Source organism: Hypanus sabinus, chromosome 14 (assembly GCF_030144855.1).
Source record: "Hypanus sabinus isolate sHypSab1 chromosome 14, sHypSab1.hap1, whole genome shotgun sequence".
Lineage (NCBI taxonomy): Eukaryota > Metazoa > Chordata > Chondrichthyes > Myliobatiformes > Dasyatidae > Hypanus > Hypanus sabinus.
In genome coordinates, this window is record NC_082719.1 from 56358285 (window position 1) to 56371321 (window position 13037).

The window sequence follows — 13037 nt, forward strand, 5'->3', positions numbered from 1 at the left end:
AATGTACTACTGTTGCAAAAGAAAAAAACATTTCATGTCATGTAAGAACTCAAATATTTATGGCACACTTTCAATTTTACTTGTGTAACGTGATTAATTGGTGACATTAACGATCGCTAATAACATTAAAAACAGGCATTTGAAGTTGTTTCAGGAAATGCTTGCCAGTGCCCTCTTCCTATGAAAATGTGAGAATGAATAAAAAGCCGAATTGTTTTGTTCTATAGCTGATCTGTTGTTTCTTTTGGCTATGCAATGAAACTGCAGTTGAACACTTCTCTATCTCAGGTGAGATTTTCCTAATGTGTATTTTACAATGAACCACCAGATAAAGATGAGCTGTCAGTACTCCAGCAAGTTTTCTTCTCCTCAGCCAAGGAGCTTCAAGGTCAATTCTTGTATTCTGTCACCAGGCAGAGATCATCTGACTTGTATTAACCAAGAATCAAGCCTAGGTCCTTTTGGCTTTTTTGATTTAGCAACTGAGCCATCCAGGGAGTTCAATGCAATGCTTTAGGTTGAGAATATGTGCTTTTACGAAGATGTACTGTGCATTTCTCTGAACACCATCTTGTATGTAGGGTAAAATCTTAAATAAATTTATCCTTAATGATGAGAGCTTTGCAAACCTCCATCAATAAGCGTACAATGTGTTGAAAATTTCACCTTGTTTTGCTCACAATTATGTATTCACACTGAAGAAAGAAGATACTGTGTATTTTATCACTGAGATGTAAGCCCGACGAAGATTACTTTAAGAAAGCAATTAATGATTTATAAATTTATATATTTATCAGCAAAGTATGCAACATGAAGTCTCGATTTTCCTTCAGATAACTACAAATTGCTTAATAGTGCATTTAATATCATTGTACAGAAAGGCATTTAAAGATAAACCGAGTATCACTTTATAAATCTAGTGGATAAACATGCTGTGAAAGCTATTACATTGGTGGCTATGAAGTGCAGACTGATAAAAAGATATATTTTAATTAAATAGCAGAAATTATTTGAAATGAAGTTAATAGTAAGACTAGTGAAAGAAATTATCAAAAGCTGAAATAACTCAAATTGAAAGAAATCATTTGGTTATTTTGAAAAAAAAAGTACATATTAGATCTGAAACCTTTGATATGCTTTAATATAAATGTGATGAGACTTGAGAGACTGAAGTAAGTGCTGGCATTAATCTGCAGACACTTGATCTAAGAAGCCTATAACCCAATTAGCTTACAGATAGAGTGACTCTAAGTGAAAAATATAATCACAGAATAGCAAACTCACCAACTGTCAGCTGTCCAGTAATCTGTCCAAGGTTATTGCGAGCATTCACGGTTACATTCCTGTCGGACTGCAACATCAGTGGGCTGTCCTGAGAAATAATGACAAGAAAGGAAAGATGGGGTGGGGAAGGATAAAAATGATACTGAGGTGAGCTTGAAAAATGCAATATAAAATTAACAGAGAGGGTTTCCAATCTACCCCTTGTAACTCAAAGTTATTTCATTCAAATCATCAGACACCTTCATCTTGTAAGCACTAACTTCACATATTCTTGTGGAATTGCAATGCTATTTATATCACTCAATTTAAATTATTAGATAATTCATTGTTTTAAAAATGAAACAAATAACTAAATTATCATTAGTAAACTGTAGCAATATGTAAAAAACCCATTCTATATCTAAATCAAACTCTGCTATGGGTAAAATCGCGAAAGGCAAGTTACACAGGCGGAGAACCGGAGAATGGAAAAAGTAGGAAAAGCTTCTTCTGCTCCACCACCAGATTATTGAACGGATAATGAGCCAACCAGTGAACACTACCTCACTAGTTTTGCTCTCTATTTGAAATACTTATTTAATTTAGATATACGTATTTCTTTTTTTTTTGGTATCGCACTGTACCGCTGCTGCAAAACAAACAAAGTTATGATATATGTCAGTGATGTTAACCTGAATTCTGATTCTGATTCTAACGCCAATGCGTTTTTAGAAGCCTCGTAGTATTGACTGACCTGTGCATCATATGGCCAGAATTTCAGATATCATCTTACCAGGAATGACACCTACCAATGTCCAGACTGGCTGTTTTTAGATGCTAATATCACTTATTTCCTGATTCCATCCTAAATTTAAGAAATGGTATTTTGGAGACTTGCATGTTCTGAATTTCATAGGACTCTCCTACCCCACATTTAACCACAGAATGACAGAATCTCAGACAATAATGCAAAGGGTAATAGATGTTTGCAATGGTGCTATGCTGTTTCTTAAGAAATATGTCAGCTTCTCAAGAAACACTTCAAAAGAAGATGATGAGAATCTCTGTGGAACATCTGGGCTACAGTATTCACCAATAAGCTTTCATTCAGAATTCAAATTACACATCCAGGTAGTGACATGAACATAGTAGAATCAAGAAAACTGTAAGATATAGCTATCTATTTCACATACTAGAATAGCTTTAAAGGTGGAAAGGATAAAAAGGATAATACAGTGAATGACAGTTCTTGAAAGCAACTGACAAAGTAAATAAATCAGAAATTATTTCATTTTAATTTTTTCTTTCTTTTTCAATATATCCCTTCCTTTCTCTCACTCAGGCACTGACTCTTGCATTAGATCTTGTTCAAGTATGTCAGTCATTGCTATCTAATTGAAATGTTATTCACAGTCAGAACAATTCCTTTTCACCTCATATCCACCTGAACAACTGTCTTGAAGGAACTATAATGTAAGTAAAAATACATTAAAAGGTAATAGCGTTGAAAAACAAAAAAAAATTAAATCATAAAAATATAAATAGAAAGACCAGTTTTACATGAAATACATTTTATTCATAGATTACGCAAGACAAGACAGTGCATTCACTGCACCTTACAGATTGTCACTTTCACTTCCAATGTATAGATTATGGCAAAGTGGCATCATTTTTCCATTCTCAAGCATTCCACTAGCAATAATCTTGAATTATTTTTACACATGACCTAAACTCTATGCACACAACAGTGGTAGGACATTATTCTGAAAAATAGAGGGCTATGGGTAACCCTAGAGGTAATTTCTAAGGTAAGGACATGTTTGGCAGAGCTTTGTGGGCTGAAGGACCTGTATTGTGCTATGGTTTTTTATGTTTCTATGTTTTACCCATTAAGCTTCCATGGTTGATGAACCAGTGTTCAGTGCTTCTCTCAGTAAGTAATACTGCACCTTGGAAGTGTCAGTTTGCTACAATCAATCATAGACAGACACCTCCTTGAAATGGAAAACCAGCAAGTTTCAGGCACACAGACTATGTATTCTCAGAACTGACGACCTTCCAACAACAGTGACTATTCTTCTTAGTACACAACCCTAAAATTGTCATGACCAGTACACTCTCCCAAAGGAGGTGGATGACCATTTTATTCACTGCAAACCTTGTGATGGGATTGGACTGCACATGAGGGAGTAATAAGGCCCAACCAAACAAGATTTTGGTGCTTAGTTGAGATTTCTCATGGTAACCGGACAATTTTTGGGGAAATGTTGTGACAGACTACACTGCCTTTTTCACTCTTGGGTCCTCTGGAAAATTCTATAAGGACCACTGCCTGACTGACATGATCAGCGATGCCCTTCTGCAGGAATTTTTCAACCAGGGATAGGTAGGATGTCATCTGAACGAACATTCTGACAGATAGAACTTTAGCACATGGCAACACTTGATGTTTGTATACACAGGCCTATACAAAGCTTGATACAGCTACACACAAGGGAGGCCACCAGGAGGATACCACATTAAGTATACCATCTTCTCATTCCAGCCAGCTAACTCTATTCGGACCTTGTCAAGCAGCCCAAACCTTTTCCTTTTGTAATGTGATAAAATTTACTTTGTTTCAGCTGCCTTTCTTTCACCTTCCTATACAGATCTGGCCCAATCAAACTCAGATTTTTCCTGAGTCTTATGTGTGACAGCGGTTTTGTTATTGATGAAATAAAAACAAACTGGGAATTGATATTCCATAGTAACACTTGATCGCTCCAACACCATTTGCTTTTCTCACTTTTAGTATTGATTCCTCAGCTTCTCTGTTTGAGACTGGATGATAAAAAATGATCATTAATCTCATTTTGTTACAAACTATTTACATAGATAATTGAAATTGCAGACTATTATCTGATATAGTCTCCTTAGGAAGGCCATATGTCTCTAAAATTGAACCAAGTTCGTTAATAGTTGGTCCAGTAGTAGTGCATGACCCCATATACATTACCTCAATCAGTTTTGTATACTTATCTATAAGGACATACTGTTGTGATTTTATGAGTCACTTCACATTTGGAGAGGTGCTATGGGGGCTGTTGTTGACAATCTACACAGATTGTGTATTTGCTTACTGCTTCTTCGAGCCTGATATTGCTGCACTGTAAGTAATGGGCTACTGTTTTCATGAATGTAGCTCCTCAGTTATTCTGCCCAGTTTTTTATTAATTCTCTGTAGTTCCATTTGACACAGTCCTGGTTTATCGGTGGCTCATAATATCTCTGATGAAAATGCTTAATATTATCATCCAGAACAGCTACTCAAGATAGATTAATAGTTTTGTTTTTATACTGGGTATTTCCGCATCATCTTCATTAACACTGCCACAGTTCCAGATAATCATGTTCTACCATATTAAGGTGGATAGTGCAATCTCCATGCTTACATTACTATCTTCACTGGAACTCTTAGTGGTTGTAAACCAATGTGAATGGTCAAATTAGCAAGATTGGAAGAACCTTGTGATTTCAAATATGATTCTCTATGCCTCTTTTTAAATTTATCTGTGATTTTTCTTTCGCATTTTGCAGAACACAAAGGCAGCAGGCTCTTCCTGACCATAGCTGCTCTGTTCCTTAACTGAAGCCATCACTGGCAAACTTTAATGTGCATATCGTGCTGTTCTGCACCAGAAAGCTCCACTCAGAGGCAATTCATCTTCTGCTTTTTCTTTCTCTAATGACGTCAGTTCATCCTTCTTCAGCAGCTGTGGAGATATCAGTATCACGACGAGCAAGCTGATATAATGTTAGGCCAAACCTGAGAAAAATTTTAATTGTGATGATATTGGCAGACTTCTTAGCCTTGACAATGACATCCATATCTGTTTCTAATAGTTCTATTCACCTTCATGCTCAAATAAATTACTTCTTTCTACAAAGAGGCAAGGTTGTGCTTCTGAAGGTCGATGTCAGGTTCACAAAGTCTTCAGAATACCCATTCAGGCGTTCAGAGATTTTCCTCCTCTACAAGCAGCTACTGAACAGTGTAGTACGTTGGGCTCCCTTTAACATTTTCTCCATGGTGGCCCGAATGCAGCCTCTTACGAATCTTGTTTCTTAGACCAAATTGTTTTACTTTACTTGCATTAGTTACATAAGAACATAAGAAATAGGAGCAGGAGTAGGTCATCGAGCCTGCTGCACCATTCAATAAGATCATGGCTGATCTGGCCACGGACGTATCTCCACCTACCTGCCTTTTCCCCTTAACCCTTAATTCCCCAGTGATGCAAAAATCTATCCAACCTTGTCTATAAATATATTTACTGAGGTAGCCTCCACTGCTTCATTGGGCAGAGAATTCTACAGATTCACCACTCTCTGGGAAAAGCAGTTCCTCCTCATCTCTGTCCTAAATTTACTCCCCTGAATCTTGAGGCTATGTCCCCTAGTTTTAGCCTCACCTATCAGTAGAAACAACTTTCCTGCCTCTATCTTATCTAACCCTTTCATTATTTTACATATTTCTATCAAATCTCCTCTCATCCTTCTGAATTCCAGCAAGTACCATCCCAGGTGACTCAATCTCTCCTCAAAGTCTAACCCCCTCATCTATGGAATCAACCTGGTGAACCTCCTCTGCATTACCTCCAATGCCAGTACATCCTTCTTCAAGTGAGGAGCCCAGAATTGCACACCGTACTCCAGGTGCGGCCTCACCGGTACCCTGTACAGCTGCAGCATACCCTCTTAACCCCTTAAATTCAATCCCTCTTGCAATGAAGGCCAACATTCTATAGTCAGGGGGTCAGACAGGCAATTCTGCAGATGCAGGAAAGAAACTTGGATGGTAGTTTGCCTCCCAGGTGCCAGGGTCCGGGATGTTTCAGATTGAATCCAAGATATCCTGCGGTGGGAGGGAGAACAGCCAGAGGTCGTGGTACATATTGGTACCAATGACATAGGTAGGAAAAGGGAAGAGGTCCTGAAAGAAGACTACAGGGAGTTAGGAATGAAGTTGAAAAGCAGGTCCTCAAAGGTAGTAATCTCGGGATTACTGTCTGTGCCACGCGACAGTGAGAGTAGGAATTGAATGAGGTGAAGGATAAATGCATGGCTGAGGGATTGGAGCAGAGGGCAGGGGTTCAGATTTCTGGATCACTGGGACCTCTTTTGGGGCAGATATGACCTGTACAAAAAGGACGGGTTGCACTTGAATCCCAGGGGGACCAATATCCTGGCGGGCAGGTTTGATAGAGCTGTCGGGGAGGGTTTAAACTAATTTGGCAGGGTTGGGGTGGGTATCAGAATGTGAGTGCAGGGGTTAAGGTAGAAGGACAAGGGCATGATGCTAAGAGTTCTGAGTTGATGAGAAAGGACAGGCAGGGCACAGAACATAATTGTAGCTAGTTAAAGGGGTTGAAATGTGTCTATTTCAATGCCAGGAGTATTAGGAACAAGGAGGATGAACTTAGAGCATGGATTAGTATGTGGAACTACAATGTTGCGGCCGTTACTGAAACTTGGTTGGAGGAAGGGCAGGATTGGATGATGCAGGTCCCGGGGTTCAGGTGTTTTAAAAGGAATAGGATGGGAGGTAGAAAAGGGGGGGAGTGGCATTGCTGGTCAGGGATAGTATCACGGCTATAGAAAGGGAGGACCCTTCCAAAGTGGATGACATCGCATTTACCAACATTGTACTCAATCTGCCAGACCTTGGCCCACTCACTTAACCTATCTAGATCTCTCTGCAGGCTCTCTGTATCTTCTGCACAATTTGCTTGTCCACTCAATTTAGTATCATTAATCAAACTTAGGTACACTACACTTGGTCCCTTCTTCCAGATCGTTAATGTATATCGTGAACAGTTGTGGGTCCAGCACCGATCCCTGCAGCACACTGCTCACCACTGATTGGCAATCAGAGTAATACCCATGTATCCCAACAACTCTCTGCTAACCAATCCTCTATCCATGCTAATACATCACACCCAGTTCTATGCATCCTTATTTTATGATAAGACTTTTATGCAGTAGCTTTTCGAACGCCTTCTGGAAATAAGTTTGCAGGTGAAAGTTTAATTTTGGTAAAGACCTGGGCCCTTTCAATTCAGCACACAGATCCAGTTAATATTCCATTTTATTAATTGCCCATGTCTCAGCTGAGGTTTCTTTATAATTTCTGAAAAACTGGACAGTCTGTTTGATTTGGACACCCCAGCAATGGATGCTATCCAATCATTCTTTCTTTCCTGTCTTCAATACCTTTTATCCATTTCCTTCTTCCCTCTTTACTTCCATTTTTTCTTCCCTTCTTTAACCCTCCTTTACATTTCCTACCTCAGCAATATTTGAGATTGTTCAACTCTTTCTTGAATAGAGACTTCACCATATAGGTTAGATTATGAGGACACTCAGTCCTTGTTTATTGTCATTTAGTAATGCATGCATTAAGAAATGATACAATGTTCCTCCAGTATGATATCACAGAAACACAAGAGAGACCAAGACTAACTGACAGAAACCACATAATTATAACATATAGTTACAACAGTGCAAAGCAATACCGTAATCTGATAAGGAGCAGACCATGGGCATGGTAAAAAAGTCTAAAATTCCCAACAGCCCATCATCTCATGCAGACGGTAGAAGGAAGAAAAACTCTTCCTGCCATGGACCTCCGGCGCTGCAAACTTCCCGATGCAGCCTCTGGAAGCATCTGACCACAGCCTACTCTGAGTCTGTCCGAAAACTTCCAGCCTCCAACCAGCCCTCCGACACCCAGCACCGATCACCATCTCTGCCGAGCACTTCGACCTCGGCACCGGCTGCCAAGCAACAGGCAAAGCCGAGGATTCGGGGCCTTCCTCCCGGAGTTTTTTCGATTGCACAGCAGCAGCGGCAGCGAAACAGGCATTTCAGAAGATTAATCAGATGTTCCTCTGTGCTTCACATGTCCGTCTCCATCAAATCAGGATTGTACACAGCATCCTACTTGACAGATAACAGATATTCATCCTGGAGTGGCCGCTGTGTGTTGCGTCGCGCCACCGTCTTCACATAAAAGACAAGCCTAGAACTGCAGTGCATTGCCTTAGAGTTTCAGTGAAGTTATTATGTTTGTGCTCCATAATGCCAACATATGTGCCTTTGAACATATCAACATATGGTTCCTGAAGCTTATGTACCCACGGCTAAACAGAATTAAGGCTAGTTGCTCGCTGACAATCAGATTTGAGTTCTTAGAGCTTTATATTCTTCATAAAGTTGGTCAGTTTGTAGAAACAACCACTATAACTGGTAAATTCAGTTTTTGACTATTATAATAAATTAACCTTAATGGTTTCAGTGCCTTGACACAATATTCTTCAAATCTTGTGTTCTATTTGTTAATGGCACTTCAACAAACTTTTTGATGATGCTCACAATTAAGTAGCCAGCAGCTACATCGGTGTTCATATTGATATACTGATCATTTGCTTTCACTCTAATTTTAAAATAACTGCTATTTTTATCATTGTTGCCAGTGGCATAGATGTTTGAGCATTGCTCCTCGTGCTTCTCATCAGATATGGTATTGCACAAACTCTGCCTTTGTGACTTTCTGTTATAAATATTAGCTTTACATCAAGAACCTATTTAACTGTATTTGTTCTGGAATGTCATCCTTTGTATAGTCTTATACACTAAGGGTGTCCTTTGTTTATGTAGCTCAAATACCACACAGTTCTAAACTGGCTCTTGCGATGGAAGATCTCCATCTCACAGTAGCAACTCTTTCTGGCATAATTGCTTTTAGCACCAAACATTCTTATGTGACTCACATTTGTTATTAGATTTAGGTAAAAAAAGAGTACAGATGCTGGAAATCTGAAATAAAAAAACCGATAATGCCTAACATAATCTGCAGGCCAGGCAGCAATTGTAGGGAGAAAATGAGTTAATGATCCAAGCCTTCAACAGGTCGTAGACCTTAAAGATTAACTTCCGCTTTCTGCACAGCTACTGCCTGACCCACTCTGCTTTCACTGTTCTTTTCATATTTGCGTTGGGCTCCTGTTTTTGTTTTCTCAGCTTTTACAGCATTAACACAGGCATTATTGCATTGGCTGAAATTTCTTAACATGTTTTGGAAGACACGTTTATTAAATGTGCACTCATGCTCAAAAGCTGAAGCTGTATATTTTGTAACATGGATTGAATTTTTTCATTTTTTAACTCTAAAGCAGATCGTTCAAGAAATCATCAAGATTATAGTGCCATGATGATTCCTTCAATAGCTATATAATTATTAATGATCTTACCTGATACTTAGCCTTTCATTCTGAATCTGTAACTCTCTATTGAATCCAAGGTTGCAGGAGTATCTATGACTTCAATTAATGGAATATCTTTTGCTTAGTGTAGTGTGCAATGGTTTGCCAACATTATATATCCTTATTACATAAGAACATAAGAAATAGGAGCAGGACAGCACCATCTGAGCCGTCAAACCTGTTCTGCCATTCAATATCATGGCTGATCTGACCATGAATTCATCTTCACCTACCTGTCTTTTCTCCATAACCCTTAATTCCACAACTATGCAAAAACCTATCCAAATGTTTTAAATATATTTACTGAGGTAGCCTCCACTATTTCATTGGGCAGAGAATTCCACAGATTCACCAGTCTTTGGCAAATGCAATTCCTTCTTATCTGCGTACTAAACTTACTCTGCTGAATTTTGAGGCTATGTCCCTTGGTTCAAGTCTCTCCTACCAATGGAAACAACTTTGCTGCCTCTGTCTTACCAATCCCGTTCATAATTTTATATGATTCTGTAAGAGTGGTTGTAGATGGGTCATATTCTGCATGGAGGTCAGCGACCAGTGGTGTGCCTCAGGGATCTGTTCTGGGACCCCTACTCTTCATGATTTTTATAAATGACCTGGATGAGGAAGTGGAGGGACGGGCTAGTAAATTTGCTGATGACACAAAGGTTGGGGGTGCTGTGGATAGTGTGTGGAGGGCTGTTAGAGATTACAGTGGGACATTGATAAGATGCAAAACTGGGCTGAGAAATGGCAGATGGAGTTCAACCCAGATAAATGTGAGGTGGTTAATTCTGGTAGGTCAAATATGATGGGAGAATATAGCATTATTGGTAAGACTCTTGGCAATGTGGAGTATCAGAGGGATCTTGGGGTCCAAGTCCATAGAACACTCAAAGCTGCTGCACAGGTTGACTCTGTGGTTAAGAAGGCATTCGGTACATTGGCCTTTATCAACTGTGGGATTGAGTTTAAGAACCAAGAGGTAATGTTGCAGATACACAGGACCCTGGTCAGACCCCACTTGGAGAACTGTGCTCATTTCTGGTCGCCTCACTACAGAAAGGACGTGGAAACCTTAGAAAGGGTGCAGAAGAGATTTACAAGGATGTTGCTTGGATTGGGGAGCATGCCTTATGAGAATAGGTTGAATGGACCTGGCATTTTCTCCTTGGAGTGACAGAGGATGAGAGGTGACCTGATAGAGATGTACAAGATGATGAGAGGCATTGATCATGTGGATAGTCAGAGGCTTTTTCCCAGGGTTGAAATGGCTAGCATGAGAAGGCATAGTTCTAAAGTGCTTGGAAGTAGGTACAGAGGAGATATCAGGAGTAAGTTTTTTATGCAGAGAGTGCCGGCAGCGGTGGTGGAGGCATGATAAGGTCTTTTAAGAGGCTCCTGGATAGGTACATGGAGCTTAGAAAAATAGAGGGCTATGGGTAAGCTTAGGTAGTTCTAAGGTAAGGACATGTTCAGCACAGCTTTGTGGGCTGAAGGGCCTGTATTGCACATAGGTTTTCTATGCTCTATGTTATAAGATCTCCTCTCACCCTTCTGAATTCAAGAAACAAATTTGGTCTCTTGAAACTATGTTGTTTCTGTCTATTTATCCAATTCCCTTTTGTCATGCTACAATTGGATCTGACTTTGTTATTGTTAAGACCATAAGATATAGGAGCAGAAGTAGGCCATTCAGCCCATCAGATCTGTTCCGCCATTCAATCATGCGCTGATCCAATTCTTCCAGTCATCCCCACTCCCCTGCCTCCTCCCCATACCCTTTGATGCCCTGGCTAATCAAGAACCTATCTATCTCTGCCTTAAATGCACCCAATGACTGGGCCTCCACAGCTGCTTGTGGCAACAAATTCCTTAGATTTGCCACCCTCTGAAATTTCTCCACATCTCTGTTCTAAATGGATGTCCTTCAACCCTGAAGTTGTGTCCTCTTATCCTAGACTCCCTACCATGGGAAACAACTTTGCTACATCTAATCTGTTCAGGCCTTTTAACATTTGGAATGTTTCAATGAGTTCCCCCCCCTCATTCTCCTGAACTCAGGGAATACAGCCCAAGAGCTGCCAGATGTTCCTCATTTGGTAACCCTTTCATTCCAGAAATCATTCTCATGAATTTTCTCTGAACCCTCTTCAATGTCAGTATACCCTTTCTAAAATAAGGTGCCTAAAACTGGACACAATACTCCAAGTGTGGTCTCACAAATGCCTTATAGAGGCTCAGTATCACAACCCTACTCTTATATCCTATACCTCTAGAAATGAATGCTAGCATTGCATTTGCCTTCTTCACCATTGATTCAGCCTGGAGGCTAACTTTTCAGGTACTGTGCGCAAGGACTCCCAAGTAACTTTGCATCTCTGCATTTTGAATTCTCTCCCCATCTAAATAATAGTCTGCCCATTTATTTCTTCCACCAATGTGCATGACCATACACCTTCCAACATTGTCTTTCATTTGTCACTTCTTTGCCCATTCCCCTAAATGATCTAAGTCTCTCTGCAGGCTCTCTGTTTCCTCAACACTACCTGTTCATCCACCTATCTTTGTATCATCATCAAATTCAGCCATAAATCCATTAATCCCTTAGTCCAATTCATTGATGTACATCATAAAAAGCAACGGTCCCAACACCTACCCCTGTGGAAATCCACTGGTAACCGGCAGCCAGCTGAATAGGATCCCTTTATTCCCACTCTCTGTTTCCTGCCAATCAGCCAATGCTCCACCCATGCTAGTAACTCCCCTCTAATTCCACGGGCTCTTATCTTGCTAAGCAGCCTCAGGTGCGGCACCTTGTCAAAGGCCTTCTGAAAGTCCAAGTACACCACATCTACTGCATCTCCTTTGTATATCCTGCTCGTAATTTCCTCAAAAAATTACAGAAGGCTAGTCAGGCAGGAATTTCCTTTCAGGAAACCATGCTGGCTTTGGCCTATCTTGTCATGTGCCTCCAGGTATTAGTAAGATTGTATTCTCCTGTTGAGATAGCATTGTTTTGAGCAGGCACATTTTCTAACTTAACTTCAGCTTCAGCAAAGTTGCATCCCCATAAGAATATTTCTAATCAGTTTGCTTAAAAGAGTTCATGCTCTTTGTCCAGAATGACAAGTCTGGCTGGATTGACTCTGATCTACCTGTTTGGAATGTTCTCCCTTTACGAATCACAGAGTTTATACTTGATGATCAACATGCACTCACATCTATTCCTCTTTTCTATAAGCCTAAACTTGGGTGAGTCCTATCATTTTAAGTCTGCACAGTAAAGTTACTGTGATGAATCATGAGTTTGCAGACTCTCCCTACCAGTGTAAGTACGTGGTCCACTGGATGAATTCAACAACATTACTCTAGTACATCCCGTTTACTTAAGATTCTTAGTGAATTACACACATACGGTGCACACATGATCAAATACCCCGTGCAGTGTCATACCTATGTACATTTGCT

General features: G+C 40.0%; 1 protein-coding gene across 2 annotated transcripts in view; it reads right to left on the reverse strand.

Annotated features, from left to right (window-relative positions):
* The window catches only part of LOC132404417 (zeta-sarcoglycan), a 452353-nt gene that overhangs the window by 178897 nt on the left and 260419 nt on the right, over positions 1–13037 (reverse strand). For both annotated transcript variants that reach the window (XM_059988548.1, XM_059988547.1), the window contains exon 3: positions 1285–1372. In XM_059988548.1, coding sequence (XP_059844531.1) covers positions 1285–1372 — 88 coding nt within the window. The remainder of the gene's footprint in view (positions 1–1284; positions 1373–13037) is intronic.